Consider the following 27,218-nt stretch of genomic DNA (forward strand, 5'->3'; position numbering starts at 1 on the left):
AGGAGCCTGTCAGCAATGTTGCAATAATCAGGAACACAATTGAGGAGTAATTGCTGACATGGTAACAGCAGCCTGCAGCCTCCTCATCCCTGGGGCTGAGCAAAGCCCGTGTCCCAGTGCCCCTGTCCCTCTGGGCACTGCCAGCACTCACCAGCCAATGTTGAACTCCACGTGGGCATCGAAGAACCCGACCACAGGAGAGGTTGCTGCTTTCCAGCCCTGGATCCTGGCTCGGATCAGCCCCTCCCGTTTGTTGTTGCGCACGATTTTCACCAGGCCTGGGTACCTCTTGTGCACATACTGGTCCAGGTTAAATTTTAGCTCAACTGCAGGTCAAAAAAAAAAAGCAAGCCACACAGACATTTAGAATGAGTAAATACAGTGTTATGTTTTACTCTGATTTATTCTGATTTATTAGAGAGGGAAAGGAATCCTTCAGTATTCCCAAACCCTTGGTCAGGCTCCCAGATGCAAACCCAGAACAACAGCTGAGGCACAGAGCAGAGCTCAGAGAAATTCCCTGCACACCAGAGACTTGCCCAGCTTTGATATGGCCTGATGGATTTGAGTACAGTGTTGAAGAGGTAGTTTGTCTATGTATTTTTTAAAAACTACTATTCTGATTCTCAGATGATTTGCATTAGGTTACAACTGGCCTCTGGAAGAGCAATTCTGACCAGAAAGAAGTGTAACGTGCCAGTCTGGTGATTTTTTTTTCTGATTTATGCTGTTCAGTAGGAGTTAGAAAAATAACCTCAATGGATTTTGGGTCAAGATGCAATTCAGATCACAATTAATTTCCCTTAATTTTGAGGGTTTTTCCTTAAATATAATTAAGATTCCTCAATACCAGGCTTCTTTCCTTTTTAACTAAATGGATATTGAAGATCTCAAATAGACTTCTCTTTTGTTCATTTTCAGGCATTCAATCACAGATGGAGCAGAACTCATTCACCCTTCTTCAGCTTCATTTCAAGAGGCTTATAAACAGGGAAATTACCAAAATGGTCTCTCTATTTTTTTTAAACTCAATGTAGTTTGGTAATTCATTTACACTGAAACGTATTCATAAAGTGGCTTTTGCCTAAATATATTTATCAGAAAAACTAGTAGAAGCTTCCAGGACATTAGGAGCCTCCTTTTTCTGATCTATATTAGACAGCAGAATCATTATCACTGGAATCAAAGACTTGATAAATCTCCAGTTATTTAGAAGAGTGGCAGAGAAAAGCCATGTAAGAGTTCACTGAGAAATTATGACTTCAATTTTCCTCAGGATTGCCTTGATTCAAACGCTTTGCAATCTCACATAATTACTCCACAGGTTACACTACCATAACTGAAATCTGAATTGCACAAACATTTTCTTAAATCTATAGGTTTTGGAACTTATTTTTGTTTGAGTTCTCTCTTCTCTCAGCTCTCCCTTTGCTTTGGGGATCTCAAAGAGTAAAAGCAACCTAAAACTGAAAGAACTTAAAGCTGTTGATCTGAGGAAGAAATGATAAATTTTAGGCTTATTGGAAATAAATATGATTTTAAAAGATATATCAGTTCTAGAAGTGTAATGTACAAGTTTAAACATGACAACACTGCTACTCCCTCGTATCCTGAGAATCTTCAAAATGACTGCATTGTGAAACATAATAGCACCCTATATGTTCACCAATATTTTGATTTCGGACTAAAACATGAAGAAAAAATGTGCTGCCATATAAAAGAGTAGCAGCTATCTTTAAGGAGAATCTGTAGCCTCACTTTTTCTTGGAAGCAGAATTTGAACTTTTATTCTATTGATGATGATATTCCTCTGGATCCAAAAATTTGGAGAAAAGTGTCCTATTAAGATTGCCTACATAAATGCCATTCATTCTGTTAGGATTTCAGTGAAATCAAAAGGGTTTATCCAACATTTGACTATTATACAAATAGTCAATATTTACTAACAGCTCTGTGCAAATGGCTCAATCAACCCTCTCAACAACAAACACATTTACATTTCACACCTGGAAATCACACGGGGCACAGTGCTTAGAGGCAAAGTGACAGAAGCTCACCGTTGTCACTGTTGTCATCCACCAGGATGATCTCCTTGAGCAGGTGGGATGGGGTGTGGTTCACCACGCTGTGCACGGAGCGCAGGATGACCGAGAGAGCCTCGTTCACAAATATAAACACCACAGAGATCTGGGGCAGGTCGTCTGGGTAGGTCATCTGCTTGCACCTGGACAGGGGAAAGACACAATTAAAACCCAAGCAGCCACTGGGAGGTCAAAACAGACTGAAGAGCATCCTCCTCTCCTTGCTCTCCATCCGTGTAGGGATTTGCAGACTTTGTCCTTTCTAACCCCAAGGAAAGATGTGGTAAAGGCTCAAAAGAATCAGCCTGGTTGGGAGCAGCACCCTCTCCATCAGCCCAGTATAAAACACAGGGTGTGAGCATGCACACAGACTCGTAGCAGCTCTCATTCCCTGTGAGCTTAAAAGCATCTCTTGAAACCTTTGAATCTGCTCAAAAACAACCTGGAGAAAACCTACAATGCCACACCCCGGCTGTGCTCCCAGGGGAACCACCAGCAGCTCTGCTGCTAACTCACAACTGCATCAGAACCTTAAGACCAGCATTTGCTCAAGCAAATTTTGTATTTGCCCATAGAGAGAGCACTCACCACCCTTTCTGGCTGTGCAGTTTGTGCAGCAATAACAAACACACGATGGTTGTTGCACTTGCTGAAACATCTGCAAACAGGTCTGCTCCCTCTGAGATGTCACCTTGCTACATCCTGATTCACAATTTGCTTTTGTGCTGCTCACTGATACATATATTTTACCACAGATCATTTTGAGAAGAAAAACTGAGGCCTGGAGAAGTTACACAGCGCAGAGCAGAGCTCCTGCTTCCCAAGCCCTCGGCCCATGCCCCTCTGTAACACCATACTGCCTGATTTCAGTGGGATTCTCTCCCATTAGCAAAGAGGCTAATTTTAAAAACTACCTACTTGTTCTCACAGTCAAAAGCCATTCAGAATTACCATAGCAATTACTGAACCTGCTCTCTAAAATACTGCTAATGATATCACAGAAAATGACTTCTCCTGCTCTTATCAAACTTTCTGACCTCTGTGCTCATTACTTTGGCATAACAATCACTTTTTTTCCCCACTATCAGCAGTCATGGGGATAGGGCAGGCGACAAATGCTTGACTCTGAGTAACCTCTGGAAGTCAGTTATGAATTCTAGTAAAGTGTAATTATTCATAATTCCTGATCCCAGCACTATTTGCTCAGAGAACTGAGCACTTGTCATTGATTCCAGTGTTACCACAGCTACTTACTGGCAGCTTGCTCTGGCCTGGGCCACACAGAGGACCACTGTGTAAAACTTCTGGCTAAGAAGCATTCTTACAGAGCCTAAAAATAAGCCTGGAACAAGGAGAGAGGTTCTCAGGAGGTATGAATGCTCTGACACAGCCCTCTTTTTTGAATTTCTTTTTTGAATGTGGTTTTCCTCTTGAGCACACTGATGTATCAAAGAAGTCCATCAGGAATACTGCAGTAACAGGAAAGAGCCATCAGCTAAAAACATGGACCTTGCAAGATTTCCTGTTATGAGTGACATCTTTTACCTGACAGCAATTTTCTCTAGCATCTCACTTGTATCAACACCTCAGAAATGGCACCTCAGGGAATCAGACCAGGCCCCAGGGAGTGGGAGCACTGCTGGTGGGGGTGAGGCAGAGGAGGGAGCCCACCCCAGGCCCTCCCTCCTCGTGGGATCCCACAGCAGGAAAGGAGGGAGGGAAGGAGAGTGTGTGACCCTTCTGGAGACAAAAAAGAGGCTGTGGCAAAGGAGGAGGGATTGCAGCAAGAATGAGAGGTCACTCAAAGCAGCACTTATTATTGAAGGCACAAGCAATTAAAGGAAAGGTGGGACCACACAAATGTCCAAAATAGAGAGGCATGCGTGGAAGGACCAAAGTTGCCTAGGAAAAGACAGGGAACCACTGAAATACAACAAGACCTCTGTGAATTAGGAATTTTGCTGAACATCTTGGAGTAAAAAGTATTTGTTTTATTGGCAAGTGAACTGAAACACCTGGGCATCCAGCCATGTGTTCCTGGTCATACTCATAGGGTAACTACAAGTAGGACTAATTCCAATGCTTTTCTGTCATCCTCCCACTTTCATTCTGAGAAAAAAAAATAAAATCTACTTCTACCTTTAAAACAAGCACACCTAAACCATAATGCCCTAATTTTTGATTTATTTGTTCTTCATCACATTAAATCAATGCATTATTGTCCCAAGTGTGATTCCAATGCCTTGCTGGTTCACAAGACATTTCATGCCTTAGTTCCCAGTGATGACTTACACTGTAGGGCATCAGGGACTGTTTTAGCTGGTCTGAATTTCTTATTCCACCTGCATGAAGTTATCTGTATCACTTCTCACTGCAACCTTCTGTCTGTCAGTTCTCCCCTTTTTTTTTCTATTAGCAGGACATAGTTGAAAAACTGTGTTTTGACTACATTTGGAAAGAGCACTCCAAACAATACATATTGCAATATTTTTAGTAAAGCCACTGCAACAGGAACACCTAGATAGGCAAAAGCAAACCTCAGAATTCAGCAGTGGTTTAAAAGCTGTCATAAACTTATTTATTGCAGTGAGGATGAAGAACAGTAAAAGCAGCTGTCCATCTGAGCACTTTCCAAAGCACAGCTGTGATTTAAGGGTTTATTTCCTGCAGACTTCAAGTCAACCTTGAACTCCCAACTCCTCAGGTCACTTCAGAAAGTGAGATTGATGTGCTGAGGTAGTCAGGAGAAATTACTGTCCACTAACAAACACTTGTGATGATGTTTGAGGGCATGAGCAATCCCAGTTAAGGTGTCTTTCCTCAAAAATCAGTGGGTGCTTAAGTGCTTTGCTGGATTGTTGCCCGAGTTCTTCCCAAAGCGTTCTCTAATTAGACACCAGCCACAGTGATTTACAGTTAATACTTCCTTCATTCCAAGAAACCCTCACCAGAGTTTGACACTCCTAGCCAAGCAGTGGCATTAGCAAGCCTCACACTGCCAAAGCACGCCCGTGGCTGTCATCCCTCGGCACCTCCATGGATCAAGTGCCCTGCAGTGGGTCAGCCAGTGGTGCCTGTTTGCAAGGGACAGAAGAAGTGTCAGAACTCACAGAGCCCTCCTTGGAGCAGCCCTTGACTGGTCCTGGAGCAAGGCAGCAGGGACAGCTCATTATAGAGGGAAAAAGTGAGGCTGTACCAAGACTTCCAATGAGCCAAAGGGCACCCTTGCAGAAAATGGTTGGGGCAGCAGCCTGGACACAGAGGAAATCATCAGGCAAGAAACCTATGAGCTAATGATGGAGCAGCTTAGCACAAGGCTAGCCACTTTTGTTATTTCTTTCCAGAATAAAATTACCAGAATGTGAAGAAATCAAACTGTACAAAATACACTAACAAGGCACACCTTTATAATCCTTCAGCCTTACTGCCAACAGAAGCGTAGTAAGAAATTTAGAAATCATCCCTTTTTCAGCCCTGCTGCTGTGCAGTGCCTGAGTGTTTAAAGCTCCCAATGCTCTGCCAGGGAAGGGAGCTGGGTCCCACCAGGGTCTCCAGTTCTCTGCACCACGTCTGACCACACAGTGAACTGTGGGTGAGGGAGGAGCTGAAACTCGGCCTCATTAACATCCAACACTCCTGAGTTTGGGAAGAACTGAGAGTACATTTGACCTCTGTGGTAGCTAAAGATGGTCTGAGCTGGGCAGGCACAGCTTACACTTAATATTCCTGTGATTTTAAATCAGCATTCTGAGCTGTCAGCAGGTGCCACAGAGTCCAAGCAGCAGAGGAGCTCCGGTCTCCAGGGCACACCGGACAGGGACACGCTGCTGGATGTCTGCAGGACTGGGGATTCCAGCAAAGGCTGACAATGCCATGGCTAATCACTTCCATGGGCCAGCTGAGGATGGATTAGACCTGATACATGAAACAGCCCTTCAGGCACTGTTCATACAACACGCCAAGCATCAAACCTGGGGCATCCTGCTGTTGTCTTGGGAAAGGTCTTTTAAGTGTTCTCATTCTGTATTTGCTACTGCAGAGCTTGGCTGGCAACCCAGAGGTATTTCCTTTCAGATCATTTTTCTCTATTCTGGAGATGATTTTCACTCATTCTTCCCCTTACATTGAACTGGCTCCTTAAATGAACATTTCCCAGCCAGCCTCCTGAGCCCAACTGTGAGCACTGTCTTGCAGGCTTAAGAAAAAGGGAAAAGCTCTTTGGTTGGCAGACCAAAAACTTGGGAAAAAAATCATGTACTAACATAAAAAGGTCATAGATCAGAGACTGGGACATGAGAAAACGAAAGGTACTCAGCTGCACATGAAACCGCTCATGGCAACTTTGCAAGCTTGGTGGCATTAAGGGGAAGGAAATTTTCTTGTGTCTGAACCTTCATTCCCTGATAGATGTATTTACTCTATTTGTATCTGATCCAAGAGAAACACGTGAAGCCCTCTATTTATCAGGCTGCTCTTACAGCCCATTTGGGTTGCACCATTTTTCGTGAAGGACTGTCACTGCAGCCATGCAGGTAGTTCAGTGCATTACCAAAAAAAAAGAGGAAATTCTTCCCTGCTCTATTTCCCCTGCCTTTTTTTCCTGTCTGCAAACTTGCTAAACTCCAAAAATTAGTTTTGCTCACAGACCTTAATATACTGAGTTTGGAAATGGATTAAGCAATGCATTTAGAGATTTCTGACAGCTTTACCCTTCAGGAAGAAATGCAAACAAAATTAAAGCTGCTTCATGAATCTTTAAAGTGTTTAATACAAGATATGTTTTTCCAATGAACTACTGGGACGGAGATGACTGAAGGTTTCTCTCCTTCACAAACTTGATGAAATTGCTGGGCATGAAGAAACATCTGCAGTTCTGAAAAAAAACTAAAAATCCCTTACCCCTACATGCTCTGTACCTTGAAAGCTTCAGAATGATCTGTGTTCATGTTTTATAGCCACAGGAGGAGAACAAGTTGCAAGAGCTCCTTATTTGGTACATGATCAATGAAAGGACAAAGATAAATATTTTAAAAGATTATTGAACTCTTTCTCTTCAATGCTAACAAATACTACTTTTAATCACCAGGTCAATATGTATTCTGAGCCCTGTTAAAGGAAAGGCTCAGACTAATCTTACCTACATGGTTACCTTTTAGCACCTAAATGCTACTGTGACTTCTACAGGTCCAGACGATTTACCACAGCTAAATCACTGAAATTATCGTCTAGCTCAGTGCCTGGTTTCTTTCTCCAGAAACCCATTGAGGCTTTACAGCTAGTGCTGGATGGAACAGTAACTTTTGAGCTGCAGAAATAAACTAACATTACCTTCCTCTTCCACATGGGCACAACAGAGGAAACGTGACAAGCTGCAAATGTCTGGTTCCCCAGCGTGGGATCCAGCTGCTGACCAGTCTGCAGCAGCAGCAGTGACAGGCCACAAAACTGATTAGCTTCATGGATCATCAATCTGTCAGCCAGAGGCTCCAACTCCTTCCTAATTAATTCTCCTTCTCAACAGAGGATGTTAACTGTATCATGGCACAACATTCTGTTGAGGGTGGATTTTCCTGCCCTATCCAAAAAGCCAAATGGAAAATTTTTGAGTTCAATGCTTGCTCTTACCTTCTCCCCTTGTTTTGCAGCTCAGGGACAGCATTCCCTAAGAACACATACTATAAATACAACTGTGAGGAGGAGAGCAGTGGTACAGAACACTGATGCTCTATGCACCTTGAGAAAAACAGCACATTGTATTTACAGGTAAGGTAAAAAGAGAAATGAGGCACTTTCAAAAAAAGCCTAGAAATTATGATGATACCAGAGGATGCCTTCTTCACAGTCTGTGTTCCTTATGGAACAGCCTCCATTTTGAAATATCCTACAGCAGAAAAATCAACACTATCTTCCTGAATTTGTTTGGAGAAGTGCAAGTACAAGATACAGCGTAATTCTTGTTGGTGCTTTAGGTCTGAGCAAATCCACTGAAATAACCTTTTCTCCATCTTTTTTTGTACACAGTGATGTTGATGATCATTTTCTCATAAAGTGAGACCTTAAATCTACTCCATACTGTGGGAATTTCCAGCAGCTTCTTTCACATGCTCCTCGACATAGTTTTTTCTTATTTTGCATCCAAAAGTGTAAGAAAGAAATCCCCCACACTCATCAGTAAGAAACCAGGCCAAGCCCTTGTACATGAGCTAACCTCAAACACTTCCACTGTATCAAGGAAAAATGTCCTTCCATGTCAACCACAAACAAATGTTTGCAATGTGCAATGAGTTTTCCAGAACACATCTGGTCATGGGAATTTCCCAGGCTGGACAATTGGATTGGATGTCTGTAGGATTTGCAGACTGAAGAACAGCAGCAACCTTCCTAAAGTAACTGTATTTTATACCTTAGGACTCTCTCTTCACTGTCCTATTTCCTACAGGAAAGACCAAATTTACAGAAATTTTTGTCCTGTAATATTTCTGTGAAGGAAAGAGCCCTTTCAAGCTGGACAAAGGTAGGTTAAAGCTCTCCATGAATTTTCAATAACACACATTGGACAACTGTTTTCTGAGATTCATTTTTTGATCATTTTCCTTTCTTTTAAATTCCAGGCCAGTACAACTGTGACTAATTGCTCTGCACATAAAATCCCAACACATGTTTGTGCCTTTTGTTTTATAACACATTTGCTTTATTTGGTTTAATTCCTCCTTTCTCTGTGACAAATTCTTTTTTATATTTATAGAGAAAGCCCTGAGAACTGTCAATCAGTGACTGATAGCACAATATATATGCATAGTTAACACATGCAACATGAAGACGACTCTACTTGTAGAGAATATTAACCCTTATATTTAAGATTATTAGACTCTTCAAAAGTAGCTGCTGCACACATAAAATAAGAGGCCTTATATTTCAGTGAGCTATTTCTGGTTTTCCTCAGGCAAACAATACCAGAAACATGCCATTATGTCTAATACCCTTATTGATTTATACATATAAAAATGCTAAAACTAGTTTCAATCACTTTCAAAACAAGCCTCTTTATTAACATGAAAAACGGCTCAAAGCCCGTGCTCACATCCTTCTGTAGTAAAAAGTCTTTGCCTTTTTTTTTTTTTTGGTAACTTAACTTGAGTCATTAATATGTTTTGAAATACCATCTGTAAAAAATTTCCACTCTATCCCCCAGTGTGCCTGTCCGGATCTGCCTCTGGCTGTATGCATGCTGCATCACAAAGCATTAGGCTCATTGGAAATTAATGGAGAGGCTGAAATCTGCTTTCAAATATTTTCCAAAAATCCCCAAAGAAAACAGATCCCCTGTGCAACTTTATTTTTAATGGTGCTGCACTTAAATTTAAGGAGCAGCTCAGCTAAATTCCAAGTGACATGTATTCTGCCTCATTTTAGGTGATTAAAACAAATGGCTTGTTTAGCAATTCTCAAGATTTTGCAAATATCCTTGCTCCTGTTCCAACTAGATTCTTATCTTGCATCTTTTTAAACTAAAAACTAGAGAAGGATTGTCTTTTAAAAAAAATCCATAAAGGCAGTCTTAGAAAATTCTGCTTTGAGATTGGAGAGCTCTTTAAAGATAAGTGAAATATAAAAAATGGTGAAACTGATGAAGCAATATTAAATATAGGCCAAACTAAAGGCATTGTGTCAATTTGATTTGATAATCTTACCAGCAAAATACATTCAGGAAAACACTACCTTTTGGGTAACTTTTTAAAAACCTAATTCTGGGAACAGAGAATATACACTCTCACTTCTGCTTTGCCAAAACTAAGACCTCGTATTTCAGATAAGGAAGGTTCACACAGAGCCATCCAGAAAGCCAGAAGATGTTTTCCAGGGTGCATTCACAAAATTGGCTGCTGCCCAGTGGCACCACTCCTTGCTGCTGCCACCAAGGGTCATTGCTCTCCAGCAAGCCACGTGAAGCCATTTAGCTGCACTTCCAGCAGTGGCTGTCAGCACTTTTCCCATTAAAGAAGTACTTTTCCACTCAAGGTGATGTATCAAGATCCCAGAAAAGGTTCTTTATGGCAAAGGAATAATTAATCCCAGCATGTCTGCAGGGAGTGAGATGGTAACAGCCCAGATATCCAGCAGCAGGTTGCAAATCAGGAGATAGCACCTCCTCTGAACTGATGAAATCAAAGGAATTATTTTCAATAAATAATGTGTAAGAGTAAACTCACCCTTTTCCATTTGCACAGAACAGTTTGCTGTACCCTTGAAGCTATTTGTTATTCAGATAATAATATGCAAATACAGGAAGTTATCCTTGACTATTAAAAAATGTACTGCAAGTATTTAACATTAAAAATTCCAGGTATTTTTGTTTAATTTTGACTACCTCTCTGCTTCAGCTGGTGTTGCTGGTGCTGGACAGGGGCTGAGTATCACAGTGTTACCTGGAAATGTAGGGCAATAAAAAAGTTTTCAAGGTAACTGCTGCAGAGCTCTTCATGAATTTCATTATGGGTTTGCTGTCACGTTGCAGTGTAGTGGTAAGGAGGAGAATAGAGGAATGCAATATTTTTCCACTATCACTTCAGCTAACAATGTTTTTTTATGGTCTTGGGAGGATATACAACAGCGTTTGGCAAACAATCCCTTCCTTAATAGGCTCCAGTATATTTCACAGGAGACCAGCTTTAATCTTTGGTCAAATTCAGATATGCAGCAGAATGTTTCTTTCTACCTGTGTACAAATACAGAATGGTTGGAGGAGTAAACCACCTGATGGGAGGTCAGCCATAAACTGGATGAACTCCACCACTGCCTGCCAAAACTGTAGTGAGAAGCTCTTTAATCTTGACTTGTCCCAGCTGCTGAAAGGCTGGTTGTAGCCCAGAAAGGCAATGCTCCCCTGGTAATCACAGCACTTTGCTGAGGTGCTGCACAAGCTCATTTGACTAACCAGCAGTGGCCTTGAAATGTTTGAACAGTAGTCACAGGCTTCCTCTTACTTTAAATGATCAATTCCTATCAGAGTGAAAACAGAACCAAGTTTATGGTATGTGGGAGGAATTATGGTTCAAATGGAGCAGTGTTCCAAGAACAAATGCATAAAGAACATTGATTTAGCACTGAAAATGGGAGTATTAAATCCTCGATGTTTAGATGCTTTATATGGGATTGAGGAGAGAGGCTGGTGGCAGCAGCAGAGTGTTTATAAAAGGTCTGACTCAGGCAGAGAGGACGAAGGAAGGTGCATGTGCTGTGTGTGGGGAGGAAGCTGCCTGACAATCAGATGATGGAGCACATCCAAAGCTCTCAATGAACTCTGGGTCAGGATCCCATAGGATAAATCATTAGGCAAGAGCAGCCAAATCCTGAAGTGCAGATGGGACTTGACTCCTCCCTACATCCTTCCCCAGTGATACTTGCAGGATTGCTCTCTGTGCATTACAACTACTCTGAAATGTCCTATTGGAGTAAAGCACCTAAGCTTGTCTTAACTTCACTGAGGTTATTCATTCACTTAAAACTAGGAACATATTTAAGTGCTTCGTTGGACTAGAGCCTAATTGCACTTTTATAGCTTTTGTTTAAATTAAAGGCTAGTTAGAGGTGAGCAGCACAGCATTCGACAATTTCATGCACTCAGAAGTTAAATGTTAACAACAGCTCCTTTCTAACTATTTATATAGCTTCAGTCTGTATAACTTGAGAAAACTCTTGTGTTTTTATTTAGCTTTGGTTACATTTAGAAATGGGAAGAGTTTTTAAAAATCCAGCCACATTTACTGTCTAGCACACAGCTAACACCTACAGGACACACTTTATAGCAGCAAAACAGTGCAATGTATGGGGAGTTTTTATATTTATGAGCTCTTATCCTAATTTAAAAGAACAAAACAACAGGTCAACATGTGCTTGCTTTTCACTCAGGTTGACAGAAATTAGGCACACATCCTAGATCAGGCACTGTACTTAAGTAAGGCTGTGAATTTGAGCAGGCCAAGGACACTCAGAGCCTTTTCCTGGCTCTGAGATTTGTCCATTGCAGCACTTCACTGTTCCTGCACTGTTCCTGCCCAAACCAGCCTGCTGAGAAACTACTTCCCTTTCCACTTTATGCTATCTGGTATCTTTTCTATCTTGTCCACAGATCACAAGCATTTTAAATTCACATCCTCAATGTTTGCAGTTAAAATTAACTTGCCACCACAGAGAAAGGCAGGAGTGAGTGCCCTGCACTGGGGGAACGGAGCATTACCATTAACTGCATTAAGGCTGAGGTTCTGTTCACAATCATGCCCTTCCTCATCCCTCATCTGCAGACACACACATTCAACCAGATCCTTCCACAGATTCCCAGCTCTGTCAGGCAAAGGAGAGGAGTGCTCCTCTCTGAGCAAACAGAACACAAATTCCCTGTCTCTTGGTACATGCGGGTTAATAACACCAAGGCAATAAGCCAATGGAGTAGCTGGAGGTCAAGCATTTGTTTTCAGGCAGTGTAGAAAATACAGGAGGAAAGCTTCAATGTCATTTTTATCTTGGGTTTAATGTAAACTGCACCATGACCCTCTGGGAGAACTGTGTCCTAAAGAAACATCCACAGCGGGGATGAAGGCTTACTCCAGCTGCTGAATGAGACAACTGTTCACTTTGTGGATGGAAATAACTAAAATTTATGCCTTTCCTATGAAATTTTAGGGGTACAGACTAACTTAGCAACAACACCCCAGGGTATTTTAGCACACTGTTTTAATTATTATTGCTGCTATTAATATTCCCCCATTATTCAAGTCTGAAGCACTGTGCCTGCCTGAGAGGTGTGTTTCATACCACCCCAGGGGCCAAGCCCACTGCTGGGGCCTTCAGAAGACAAAATGCATAAATGCAGACTAACAAAAGTCTGGTAGCATGGAATAAATAATATACTCACCCCCAGAGCAAAGAAGAAAATAAACTAATTAAGGAACTATTTGACAACCTGAAGGCATCTCACACAGGTGAAATGGAATTCCAGAGGGTTTCATTTCCAGAAGCTGAGAAACAGGGAGCTTGTGCAGAAGTAATACACAGAGATGATATCTCCAGTAATTTAAAGCTGCCCAGAGCCTCGCTGATAAATCCTGACTCACTGATAAACCCTGACACACCGACACCACCTGAAACTGGGGGTGCACTTAGCCCAAGCTCCTTTGGTGCTGCATTTGGCAAGGTGGCCTGGGCTGACTGTGCTTTGTATTTGAGAGCACAGCAGAAGGTCTAGAAGCGATGTAACACAAGACAAGAACATTTCAGAAAGCTGGAAGAACAGAAAATAGAGTCTGCACACTCCAATATCATGAAAGTTTGAAACAGCTTAACTGGCAGGTGCTGTTTCAGAGAGACCAAACCTTGGAAAACATCTAGATCAAGCTAACCAAGACAGGGAGCTAACATTTACCAGCCTGTATCTGTCAGGTACTTCTGGCTCTGGCTACTTTTAAGAGTCTCTCACTTTTATTAGCACTAAATTCACTCTGAGCAGGAGACACAGGGAAAACAAGCACAAACTGACACTATTAAAATGAAACACTGCATCAACCTGGAGTTCACAATTCAGTTTTATTTCAGGCAGAAGAGTAAATTGTCTGACATTTTGGCCTGTTCATGTTTTTATCACAAAGGCACAAACAAAAACAACAACTAAAACCCTTGAGGTTATGTGACCTGAAACCTTGACTTTCCTATAATATGAAACCTATCCAAATAAAATAGGAATAAGAACTCACTAATTTTTAAAGCTACATCAGGAAGACATCTGGAGATAATACATACCTCACACTGTCAGCAGAACTAAATTTGCATAAACCTTTTAAGAAAGAAATGGGAAATATTATTTCAAACCATTAGAACTCATTCAAAGCCCTAAAAAAATCTCAGGTATACTGTAACAGAGGTACATGCAAGGAAACATAAAAGGAAAAGAAATACCACCCTGAATTCATTGCCTGTCTTGTTCTGTTACTTCTTCTTATCCTGTAATGTGATATCATTGAGTGTAACATAACATGACAGTTTAGAAATTTACAGGAATATCCTTTTCTCCCTGGAAGTGATAGCAGGCAACAACCAGCCATGGGCTCAGGGGAGGGAAACAGAAGAAATTCTAAAATGCCAGCACACAGCTGTTGGTTCTGGCTGGATCTCAGCAGCACTTCTGCACTACAGATATGCATTTACCTGTGAAAGAACAGCTCACAGAATTTGTAGACAGCACCCCACCATTGCTCTTTAGGAGGAATGCTCTTTCTGCCATGGAAATACCGTGGCTTTCTGTTTTCAAGATCAAAAAATTACAACAGTCTCTAAAGCATACTTTAAAAGGAAAAAAAAACCCAGTGGTGCTTAAGGTGAATGTGCAGGTCACATGAGACACATTTAGTCTGAGGATTGATGAGAAAAATTGAGGAATGCAAACCAGTTTCTTGATAATTTTTTCTTTTCCTCCCAGCTGACCAGGCTGGCAGGTCATTCTTCAATGAGTGTTGCTAGTACAGAAATCTGCTCTTGTTTCTGCATGCCTCGGAGCATGTAACACTTTGGGCTGGATTCACCTGAAGTCCTATTTAAGCTGCCCTAGGTTCCTGAGGGAGGGACTTGCAGAGGACATTGCACTCTGTACATGAGAAGCAATGCAGCCAAGTCGATCACCCTAAATTAGATGTCTAATTTCCAGCCACCATTATGCAACCCACCTTAGGTAAACTATTCATGTATTCAAGAGTACATTCTGGTGCAGACAAATTGCAGGGAATGGCTTCCAGTCTCACTGCATTTAAACACAACATTGCAATCAGTTATTTTTCATACTCCCTGGTTAATCAAATTCAGCCTTCACTAAATCTACATTTATTAGTGCTGACAGTCATGCAGAACTTGTCTTCAACAATTAGTATACACAAAGGCACTGCAAAAATGTAGAAGAGGAAAAATTACTGCATTTGAACATAAGGTGTCTTTTTGGAAAAGGTTGCTCATTTTTATGGTTCTTTTTAATTTAGCCTTTCTGGTGCTCCTCTCATCCTGCAGGTCAGCGTTAATAATCAAGACCTATGTTATACACTTTGCAGTATAATTAAAGTCACTACTTAATTGGAAAGCCTAGCACTAAACAAAAGGGAATCAATAATGAATCTAATGGGAAAAGCCAGAGAAAACATCCATCGAATATCAGAAATAACTGTGAGATACTGCCAGGTGTCCAGCACTGCTGCTATGGAGACAGCATGGAGTCTGGTGATGGGGAGGCTCTGCTCATGAGCCCTGTCCTGCGAAAAACTGTGGCACTGGCCTCAAAAAAGGAATGGAAGGTTTCTCAATATCTTTTTTTTTATTATTATTGAGAAACGCAGTCACTGCTTCAACCTGTTCCTCAGTCTTCCCACCGGAGTAATTTAACATTGCACAACTAACTAAATATACAAAGACCTAAGGGTCTTTGTGAGATTTGGGAGACCAAGGTTTGAGCCCACATTCCACCTAATCAATCATTATTTGTGCAGAGGCTGGGAGAAGACCTGAAGCACCTTCATAAAGAGGGTCAGGTCACGACTCCAGGACTCAGCTACAGAGGGGCTGTGCTGATACAGAGCACTGGGGTGTAGGTGCTGCCAGTACCTGGGGCTTCCTCAGAGTTTTCTTGCCCAGCCAAAGAAAGAGGTGATTTTCTTCCTTTCCTTTGAAGGCTTTGCACAGTTCCAGTCTGAGCCCCTTTACAGCCAAACAAGAAATATTTCCCGAAATGCAGTGACGAGCCTGTGGCGTACACAGGGATACACAAATAAGCACAGCTGGCCCAGGGGCAGCAGTATGAGTGAATTTAGGTTGTCAGCTGATATCCCAAATGATCTGAGTCAGAACTACAGCACAAAATGCTGAGGAGGAGCTGGTCAGAGCCCAGCTCACCACAGAGGAAGCAGCACAGGGATTTACTCACTCCACACCAGTTCCTCCTGCTCTTGGCCAAGGCAAAAGTCAGCTGAAACTTGGCTGCATCTCCAGCTCTCACACAGATAATGTTCATGCAGAGGTGCTGTTTGTAGGGGATTCACAGCCCGAGGAAAATGCCCAGCCCGTGTAAGTTGGCAAAGGGGGTCAACAGCTCCATAAACTCCCAGAGAACGTGTCTACCCCCCTCTCCTTCGCCCTGCTGAAAATCCACATCTGGACATTGATTTGGGATCTAATTAAAGCACTTCACTTAGTTTCATCTCTTACTGAATTTCCCTCCAATAAACAATCTTAATCTGTTGCCCAGGGGGAATTCTGTCTGCTCCATTTTCTCTCTGTTTTTCCTTCTCTCTGTTTCAATTTATGTCATATGTTCAGAGTGGCCAAAAAAAAAAGGATTTTTCAGAATTTTAGCATGGTTTTTTAGATTGATTGAGAGTGGGTGCAAAAAAAAAAAAAAAAGTCAAATGCTTTCCTATAAAAAATAAGCCAAATTGAAATAAAAATATCATGCCTATACTCTGTGAAACACTGTTCTGCTTATAAAATTGAAATGCTTAATTTCAGCTACTGGGACCTGATATTTAATCTGAAAGTATTGGTAGAAGCTAGTAATGGAAAATTCATCATCTGAAGAGTGATCTTTTTAATGGAAAACTAAAGGTTTCATTGGTCTAAACAATGTTTAAACAGACATTTCACAGAACATGTTCAGCCCAACAAAAAATATTTTTAGGTGATTTTTTTTTCACTTGTCATTTTCTGCTAATCAGAAATTCTGATTCCTGGAAAGCTCTGGATCTGTTCCACTTCAAATATTCCTTGTGAAGAGGCCCATTACATTGCACTCTGGTTAACCTGGAAAGAATCCTAAGGGTCTGCTTTAATTTGGAGTTTCTTGTGTCATCTCTCTAAATGGCTCAAAGAACACCCAGCGTCCCCAGAGGATCTGAAAAACGGGTCACGAGGCAGAGCAAGCAGCAGAGGTGGGGAAAACCAAAGAATCCCAGCCTCAGCCTTGTCCAATGCACTGATCTAAAAGCTGATGCTCTGTGAAAGCCATCTGCCTTGGTACCCTGCTCCTGCAGCGGTGAGGAGACAGCCGCGGGCAAGGCCCATCCAACCACACCACTGACCCTCCTCCCAGCAGAGAAACTGCAAACACACCCATCATGTGGCTCCAGAGAGCTGCTGCCTGATGGCTGAAGCATCCCAGGGACCCCACAGGGATCTGCCACCAAAAGAAAGGGTGAAAGCTCAAGGTGCTGGTTCTGGCCGATGGCTGGAGGAGCCGGAGCATCCCTGACAGCAGAGCTGCTCTCCAGCTGCTGGCCTCACTCAAGCTGCTGTTATCAAACCTTTGAATGAACAAATCACAGGTCTATTTACCAAGCTGCCCCCTTGATAACGCTATTTGATCAATTCCAGTATTCTTTTTGATAGGTAATTAAAAAAGCTTTTCCTTAGGTATGGAGTGGATTGAAGCATTAATTACACTTCACGGCCCTAGAGATGCAATTCTTCTGCTATTGTGAAATGTCTATGGCAAACCACAAAAATGCTTGCCTCCATAAAAGAACTGAATAAATGAAAGCAATTTCCTTGAGACCCAGATTTCTCTGCATTTTATAGCTAAAGACTTGAGTTGCCACGACATTAATAAGCTTGTTTTTAGGGCTGAATTTTCTCAATACAAACGTCCATGACCGTAACACAAAGAAATATCTTCTTTGGCTGATAGAGCCAGCAGACTGAATCCATATATTAATATTACTGTTATCACTGAACTGCCACAATGCACTCGGCATCCAGTTGCACAAAAAAAGATCAGTTAAATTAAAGATCCTCACCAAGCAGCGACAATTTTGTGTAAAAGCCAATTTAGCCATTATGGAAGCTGCAGGATCATATTAACTTTTCTCTAAAGTATGCATAATGCATGACAGCAAGTGGTTTTGACAAGTGCCTGAGTGTGTGTGTCTGCGTGTGTGGATGTGTCCTGCATGTAAAGAAACCCCTGAAGTTATTTAAGTTGCAAAGTCAAGTGATAGAAAGGTAGCAAATGCTGGATTTACAGGTATTGCACCTGTTTAATTCAACCCCTTGCTAGCCAGCCTGTGCATCAAAAAGAACAGGGGAATTGATATTATCCTGAGAGACAATGCTTATGTCTGAAAGCATCTGGTTAGCTGGCACTTCCCAATTTTCCAGCATGCTACACTGTAAAACAAACAGCTTTTGTAAGTTTGGGGGCTTTACCCCTGCCTTTGAATGACATTCCCTAAGGTTTTGGACTTTTTTCTACTTTCTTTAACTTTGATAAAGTCGAAATCTACTGTCACGTGGGGCTTTAGCACCTCTGCCTTCATGCATGACTGGGAAGGATTGGGTCTGATCCTTTGTTACTGGAGCAGGGGCTGATATTTTGTGCTAGAGCTGGCAGCAGTGGAGGCTGCTATTCCCCCAAAAGGGCAGGAGGATGAATTCTGCCAGCCTGTTGTAGCCACACAGGCAAACCTGTTCTCTGCTCAGTGCCTGCAGGGGTTGAGGTGGCTGCCCCTGGGAAGTGCAGGATCTCCACCAAAACCCCAGCTCTGTTCGTCCAGGTCTGGTTTTGACTATTCAGTGAAACATTGTCCCTTTGACATCATGGTAAGAAAGGCATGGACAGAGCCCAGCAGATTCTGCAGCATTCCCAGGGACAGGATTCAGGACAATTCTACTCCTACACAAATTGTGAGGGATTAACTGACACGAATACAAGTTCTTGTGCTTTCCTGCACACAAGGTTCATTGGCATCAGTAGATCATTTTCACTTACTGCTCAGGTTTTTTTCAATTACAGCACTCATTTTATATATGGAAGAACATATGTGGAAATTGCTCCAATAGCACTTTACCATCAAATAACACTTTTGCTGGAGAACTACAGAGCAAGCTCTAGCTTAGCCTTGTGCTTGAAAAACAAAAATAACCTGTTCCTTACAAGAAAATCTTCTCTTTCTTTCATTGCACAGAAGATACAGGGTGTGTTAGTGAGGGCTAGAAGTCCTACTAATACTTTATTGCTGGGAACAGAAATCAGGACATTAAAAATTCTGAGCTCCCTACCACATATTTTCTACTGTGGTATAGCCCTTGAAAAACTTCAAATATTACATTATTTATACATCTCTGATAGCTATTTTAAAATCTCTGATATTGAGAAGAAAAAGTTGAGGTATATTTATCATACCTTGCTAGAATCAAACTGTAATTTTGTAATTACTGTGTGATTTGTAATCACAAGCAAGCAGTTTACTGCCATTGCCTCTATTTGGCACACAAACACAACATGCACAAAATTTGCTCTTGTCTCCTGTACCAACAGAATTTCTTATCCTAAAGAAAAGGTTTCTGAGGTAAAATGAGTATCTGCAGTGGCAGCAGAAGGTAGGAAAGCGGAACAAAATGTGAGAAAAGCATCTCTAGGGCAGGAGTACCCACCCAGGCTTGAGACTTGGCTGCAGAGAAGGACAGGGAGGTGACTCCAATTTAGGAGCCTTCATGGTCACACTGGCTGACTGTGCACCTCTGTAGTACAACATATTTTTAAATTTGCTGCATGAGGATGAAAATACCTCCTGAAAAGCAATTAAACTGCCAAATGTTTATGAATCTATGCTTGTAGATGGAACAGAATGCTTATTCTATCAGAATAAGAGAGTGGACAACAGTAAGAGGGGGATTCAAATGAACTAAAATACAATATTTCTCATCAAGCTTAGAATATTACAAGTCCTGAGCTTGCATACTGTAATAATGTTTACTTTCATAAATTTTGCCTGTGCAATGTAGACCTTAGCATAAATTCTCCCAGTTCATATCTTTAATACTGATTTGTGAAAACACATAGACTGAATATTTTAAATGGAAGCCAGAATGGGGAGAAAGCAGAGTTTAATACTTTGGGAATGCAAATTCAGATAAGTGTTTTTATTCACAGGCTGGCCATGGACTTCATACATGGCCTTGGACATTGATTCTACGTTGCTTCTCAATTTAGAAATGAAAAGCCCTTCCTTAACAGTTCTGGGAATGACATGAACACAAATCACAAGGAAACTGAGAAGTGAGAGATGGAGAGATGAGATCACTGGGCAAGTCATCACACAGATAAGCTGGACAAGAGTGGTATTGCAAAGCCTGTCTCAAGCTCGTGGAGGTTCAGCTCTCACTTCAATTAGAGCAGAGTGTTTAAACCAAACAGTCAAGCTCAGCTTTGGCACACATCCTTCTTATGCTGGGGGCTGCAGAGCTGGATGGGCATCTCCAGAGCAGCTCCAGGTGGGGTCTCACAAGAGTGGAGCAGAGAGCAGAATCCCCTCCCTCCCCTGCTGCCCATGGTGGACACATTTGCTTTTCTGGACTGGGCCATGTTGACCTCCAACACTCCCATGTCCTCCTCCTCAGGGCTGCTCTCATTCCATCTAAGTGGGAAAAAGTCTTCTTGTACAAAGACCTTCTACCTTCTCCACTTTCACTCCTTTTCCATAGCAAATTCAGTCTGAAGGGTTCTCCTGTGACTCATAAGCACCTAGAGGCAAGTGCATCAATTTCAGCATCTAGATCTAACTAGAACCACCTCAGAAGTGTCAAAACATGACAAAGAAGGAAGTTCTCCCAGTAACACAGATATTTAATCACGTGGCATGGCCTGATGAGATACCCACAATGAGAGTGTCAAAAATCTTATCTGAATGACTCATCAGAGCTTCTAAGTAAAACTGTGGGAGAGCATAACCTGAAGTGAAACATCACTACATTGCAAATGGCCTCATGCCTCTGACAGCTGCTAAGCTGGATTCAAGCTCTGCAGCCTTTGCTTTTGCATTTCCTAGCGGAACACATCTCATTTATCCTCATCCCCCACAGCAGCAAATAACAGCCAGGTCAAACACCACCGACCTTCATTTGGGAAACTTCACTTTGACTTTAGGGTCTCTGGGCCAGATCTGATGCACAACTCATATTTGCATAACTACAGACTCCTTTTTCCCCAGCGTAATTCCATGATGGATTTTTATGACACGTCAAGAGAGGAGAGATGAGAGCATTGAACAAGTCAGTGTTACTTGCATCCAACATGGTATCAGGGCAGTAGATTGTTTTCTCTTTGCCACTTCTGTTACCTGAGTTTTCTTTTCTGTAGCAAGGGTTTGAGAAAACAAACGCTGAGTCAATACTTCTGAGATCAGTTTAATATCTAACACAGATAATGAAATTTGTACTTAAGCTGAAGTTTTGTTTTTGGCAGCTTGAACTGCCTAAAATCCTAATTCAGTTGCAATCTACTCACAGAGCACAGCTGTTTAGCTTGGCTACACTTTTCTCACCACTTAATAAGATACTTTTTTATTTAACTTTCAGTTCTGCCTAGGAGCCCCAGTGGGTCTTTTAAAACAGAAGATTATTATTAGAAATTAATTAAGTATTCTTTTCAATTCTGTCTCCTGAGAGCAACTAGGCATTGTTGCTGATCTCCTCTGCATTAAGACATTACTGATTGTCATTCATGGGATGACAGTGTGGATGTCTCATCTGGAAAATATATAACTCCATAAATATGAAAGATTTGAAAGTTATTTAATACAAAATATAATAAATCAGTGCAAATAATAAACATGTAATTGCAATGTCAAGCATAGCACAGGCGTGTGAAGACTATAAACACTGGAATAAAAATAGACACACATTCCAAAGACAAAAAAATATCTCACTGCAATTACAGGACCCCGATGGATTGCACTTAGCCCATGTTTCAGCACACTGCAAACCCTGATTAAACAATTCTAAGAATATCAAATGCAATTAAAAACAATTGATTTGATAAGCTGGGGTTATTTTTAAGGAACCAGTGACTATAAAGTGTTTGTTGCACTGCCCCCCTCCCACTGCACGTGACTACAAGAAGCACAGACTAAATCTGCCACCTCTGAAGGCTTTTTCTAAATGAACCAAACCCATATCCTGATGTAATTTTTGATCTGAGGCCTTGAACATGCATATTAATGTACTACTGACAGAATTAGCTATGCATTTAATATGCATTAACTTTGTTCTTTAGATGGCAGTTGGCCTATTTCATTTTCACTCAGCTCAGGGGTATCTGTACAAGTATCTGCTGCCATATTCCAGCCAGGAAGGGATATGAAGAGAAAAATGCCACCATGGGTCAGCAGAACAACGATCAATCCCTTACTCCAAATAATAATGCAGAATTCAACTTACTTTTTTGGTCTGTAGTCAGGGATGGACCTGTCCAGTGATATCCTGTCGCTGAGCTGGGCATTGTAACCATATTCTTCATACTTAGTCTCTGATTCATGGCTATCATCTCTCAGGGTAGCAGCCATTCCCCCCTGGCCCAAGCCTCCTGGACCTTCAACTAATCCCATGGGCTTTGCCAAACCTAAATGAAACAGATGAAAAAACCAATCAAATTATTAATGTAAAGGATATGGATAGAACTGCTGTGATCACAGAACGTTTTCAGATAAATGAGATCTGAACTCCCAGGAAGCTCAGCTCACAAACCCTCATGGCTCTGTGGAAATTATCCTCAGCTTTCCAAACCAAAGTCCAAATCAACACATCTTGTAGTATCTGTGCATAATGAGCAAACTATAAAGAATCAATTAGCAGCTTTCACGATTCTTTTTTTTTCCAAAATGCCTCATTATTGTTAAGATAATTAAGAAAAAATTTTCCCCATTAGAACTGGAGGGTTTCCCTGTGTAGCCCATTAAAGCTTCACTCATTTTAAGGGAGAGATGTTGAATTTCAGCCATATGTGGGTGTGCCAGTTTAACTCCACATTAAGGTCTGTTCTGGTACCTCCTCTGTGACTCCAAGATGACTGCAGCTCTGGTCAAGGTTTGTTTCCCTTGCTGGGGACACAGCTATGGACTGGTCACCAGCTTCTGCTGGGCAGGAAATACAGGATAAATCTGATTTCACTGCCTGAGTCAACAGATGGGTCATTTGGACTCTACACAGTCTGCCCAGCCTGTTGCCACAAAGATGTGCTAAAACTGTTTTGATGGAGCTGACAGTCCACCTGGGAATCACTCCAGATTTCCTCTGCACTTCACATCTGACAAATGAAATATGTAAGCTACTCAGCTCTGTACAGCCCACAGCAGCAGAAAGTTTGGACACTCACTAAGTGCTGAGAAATCAGCCAGTCAACAATGCATTTACAGGTTTCATTCACTGGTCAACTCAAAAATAAAAGTAAACCAAAACTAAACCAACATAAAAAATGCCCATATGATCACATTGCCAAGAGCCTCTTCCATGGCAACAGGCATTTAATTTGGTGCTGAATCCTCATAAATAAGCTCCTCAAATATCCTGTGTTTAATGTCAAAGCTTTCCTTTCCAAAAGCCTGGCTATCAACAAGTCATTATAAGTGACTAAGTTACTTATAATAATCCTGGGAACACCATACAGGAATGTGTGAATATCCCCCAAATCATTTATGACACCAAGTAAAGCAATTAGAGTTTGACCTGCTCAACATTTTTCAAATCAAGACTTTTTCAAGAGCAAAATGTCATTATTTCAACTAAATGATTAAAAGGAAAGGAAGAAACTGTCAGCATTTGGTAGCAACAAACACCTATGGCAGTAGAAACGTGGGACTGGCTTATTCAAGTCACATTAAGGAGGGCAGTTCAGGAATTCTCTTGCACCTCACTGCTAACAATGTCCTTACTTGAGAGAGCTCCATCATCATCCCTGTTTAGTGACAGGACAGACCAGAGAGACAGTGGCCTGTCACTGATCTGAAAGAGTAAAATTTTGCATTTTCTCCTGCAGTGTTTATGACAAAATCCTGTGCCAAGGCAACGTGCAACAATACAAACAGTCACAAATGAACATAAAGGGCTGAGTACCTGCAGTACTCAGGAATTCTGCTACTGAATTTCAGACACTGCTGACAAAAATACATAAATACTGCAATCAGTGGTCCTGAGTCAGGACAGACCTTGCTTGTGTTTGTGTCTTTGATGCCTTCATGCTCCTCACCACCATGCACTGAAACACGACTAAAACTCAAGACTAGTCTAGATTTCAAACAAGAGAAATGCTTCTAGATTATTAATCCATGTTCAATAATTCTGAAAATATTTTAGGGAGCTTTATTTTGAAGAAAATAGTAACATTTGTCCTTTTTGTTCCAATTTAGGATGAGAGGCTACTTGGCACTTTGACTTTCCTTTGGAAAAATTAGAACAGAGGGCCCTCCACACCTGGCCTGACAATGATTCCTTGCTTGAGTAATTACAGAAATTAAATGTCTGAGACTCTACAGCTCTCTCCACCCAAAAGTAAAAACACAGCAGCCTAATCTTCCTGCATGATACAGTCTTAGACTTAACAGACACCACCAGCAGTGATGCTGCAAGCTCTGCTTAACATGTCCAATATATAGAATCTTAAAGGGGGCTCAATTTCTGAGAAAAGTCAGCAGTTCCCACCAAAAAAAAAAAAAAAAATCATATTAGGCACTTTAAAAGTCAAAACCCCAGAAAATTTGACAAAGCCTATGTCCTTGAAAGACCATAATGTGGAAATTCATTTGATGATCATTGGGAATCATCTGGTCTAGGTTCTGATATAACATCAAAGCAAATTGAAGATGACTTCATTAAAATTAACTGACCTGCTTTGATGAAAGGGTTTCCAAGATGTGGCGTGCTCATTTGACTTGAAGCAACAATTTAATTCCAGTAGTTGCAAACTTTATTCTTCATACTATATGCTCTTGCAGTTTATGGAACAGAACACTTGAGTCTTTATGGGACAAATAATGTGAGAATGAAACTTCCAACCCACAGGAAGCATCAAGCACTCGGCTATTTTACTTCTGAGAGAATCAGTAAGACAGCCTGCCAAACCATGCATGATGACAATTATTTCATATCCCTTTCTCTAAATCTGATATTCTAGCTCTTTGTGCTGCTAATCTGATTTTGTTCTGGGAAGGAGTCATCATTTGTCCCACTTCCTCTCAGAGCATATTGTTGTGAGCTTTTTTCTCCATTCCTTACCCAAATTGTAGCTTAGTCTGACTGACAGCTGTCCCAGTAATGCAGTAACACTGACCAATACACAGCAGCAATTAAATAAATGATATCACATTGCTTCCTTCCTCAAGAAGAGCACTAAAGTGTCTCTAGAAGTTCTTAGGAACAATGAATATACTGTATTTTATATATGTGCATGTGTTTAGATGCAGCAATTACAGGCAATGTTCCTCAATGCATGGCTGGTTAGCCAGACAGTGTCTCACATATTTGCATTGCATTCTCCATCTCAAAGTTGATTTGCTGTTGCTCCAGCAATTGACTCCTCAACAGAGAGCTTTCTCCCATCACTAAGTCAAGATGATGACTTGCTAACCCCTAATCCACAGTGATTTCATTGGTCAGCCTTTTTAAAATAAAAAAATAAAAAATAACACAGACAGAAAAGGAATTTCAGTTCAGCAGCAGCCTCACAAAAATAGGTTGGTATTAAGAGATGGGATCAGGGACAGGTGATGGGATGAGCATCTCCCAGTCTGGCTGCTGGTGAACACCTTCCAGCACATCCTCCAGGCCCTCATCTGAGAGCACTTCTCTGTTTTCTTCTTGTTTTGAAGCTTATTGCAGACTTCCAGCTCCCTCTCTTATCTTTGGATTACCTGCAGCCCTACCTCACACCCATTTTTCCATGGCATGAGAAGCCAATGAGGGCAAGGCACACAGCCAGAGACAAGGATTGAGATGATGGGGCCAGCTCTGAAATGGGGATGTGCAGAAAGGGGATGCCCAGTGAGCATCAATTTTTAAAGCCGTCCTTTCTTTAAATTTTCTAGACTAAAAATATCTGCAGCTGATACACTGGGAATGGTCATAGACTGTTCTGTGCTGCAGATGACAATGAGGTCACAAATAATTAGTGTCTGTCATTCATTTCAAATTTATTGCTCTCACTGCAGAGATTTCTGTGTAGGACAGAAATTCTTGGGAGAATGGAGAGCAGAACAAACCAGCCTTAGTTCCTTAACCAGATTAATTACTCCACAGGATGCATAATTTTCTAGGAAGAAAAGAGATCTTCTATTTTTCATCATAAACCCTGTCACAATGGGAAAAGTAATAAGGAGATTTATATGAGAAACTATGGCAAAAGCTAGATCAGATTATTTTACTATCATTTTTTCTTATTTGCAACACAATTACAGGCAGCTGTAAATCAGGTTCAGCCAAGGTTCTCATACAAAATTAAACCTCTGACAAATCAAAATAAAAATAAGTTATTGAAAATAATAATAGAATGTCAGAACACTGACAGAATTGCTGCAAAATCTCCAAAGTGCCCTTGCTGGCCTGTCTCAGCCCCAGCTTGAGAAGGGCTCCAAAGCCAGACTTCTGAGCTTTATCTACACTTAGATCATCTGCACATTTGAATAGCTACAGCAAAGTATTTCAGTTTCTAGCACCTTAAAAGGAGGATATAAAAAAAAAACTGGCATAGGTCAAAATACCTGACATACTCACCCAGCAATTCTACCTGTGACTCCTGAAACACTTCTGTCTTTTAAACAGGAAACATAAAACTCATCAGCAAAACAGTTGTTTCCTTCCTTTTCCAATTATTATTTCTCAGCTGCAAATATCACTGCATACCATGTAAGGCAATAAAAGTCTTTTGATCCTAGCTTAACAAAAAAAAAAGGGAATCAAGGACAATAGCAACTCCACATAGATTGACAAAGCTGACTTTTAGCATTTCCAGTTACAGATTTGCCAAGAAAAGAACAAGGTTCAGACATTCTGGAATAGGTTCAGTAACAGCTTAAACAAGACTCAGCTTACAATGTCTTTTTAAGCTATTTTTACTTAAACCCACCTGTTTAGAGGTGGGAATCAGAGCAGTTGCAACTATTGAATCAGTTTTAATGCTTCCACCTTGAATTACTGTATTGTGCTAATTTTGTAATCTTGTTCTGTTGCAGCTAGAAGCTTCAGCTGAAGGCTACAGCCTCAATGGATGGCATATCTGGAGGCATGGAGTGAAGCATTGATCTTCCTGCTGCAGGAACTACATGTCAGAGTGAAGCAGAGGCACAAGAA

General features: G+C 41.3%; 1 protein-coding gene across 3 annotated transcripts in view; it reads right to left on the reverse strand.

Moving 5' to 3' along the window:
- GALNT9 (polypeptide N-acetylgalactosaminyltransferase 9) overlaps positions 1-27,218 on the reverse strand; it is a 126,737-nt gene that overhangs the window by 79,961 nt on the left and 19,558 nt on the right. For all 3 annotated transcript variants that reach the window (XM_005524351.3, XM_088065211.1, XM_088065212.1), the window contains exons 2-4: positions 22,320-22,500; positions 2,058-2,224; positions 152-326 (exon numbers count right to left, since the gene is read on the reverse strand). In XM_005524351.3, coding sequence (XP_005524408.1) covers positions 152-326; positions 2,058-2,224; positions 22,320-22,500 — 523 coding nt within the window. The remainder of the gene's footprint in view (positions 1-151; positions 327-2,057; positions 2,225-22,319; positions 22,501-27,218) is intronic.

This window comes from Pseudopodoces humilis, chromosome 20 (assembly GCF_049639895.1).
Source record: "Pseudopodoces humilis isolate 2021_Gansu_Grassland_sample_001 chromosome 20, ASM4963989v1, whole genome shotgun sequence".
Classification (NCBI taxonomy): domain Eukaryota; kingdom Metazoa; phylum Chordata; class Aves; order Passeriformes; family Paridae; genus Pseudopodoces; species Pseudopodoces humilis.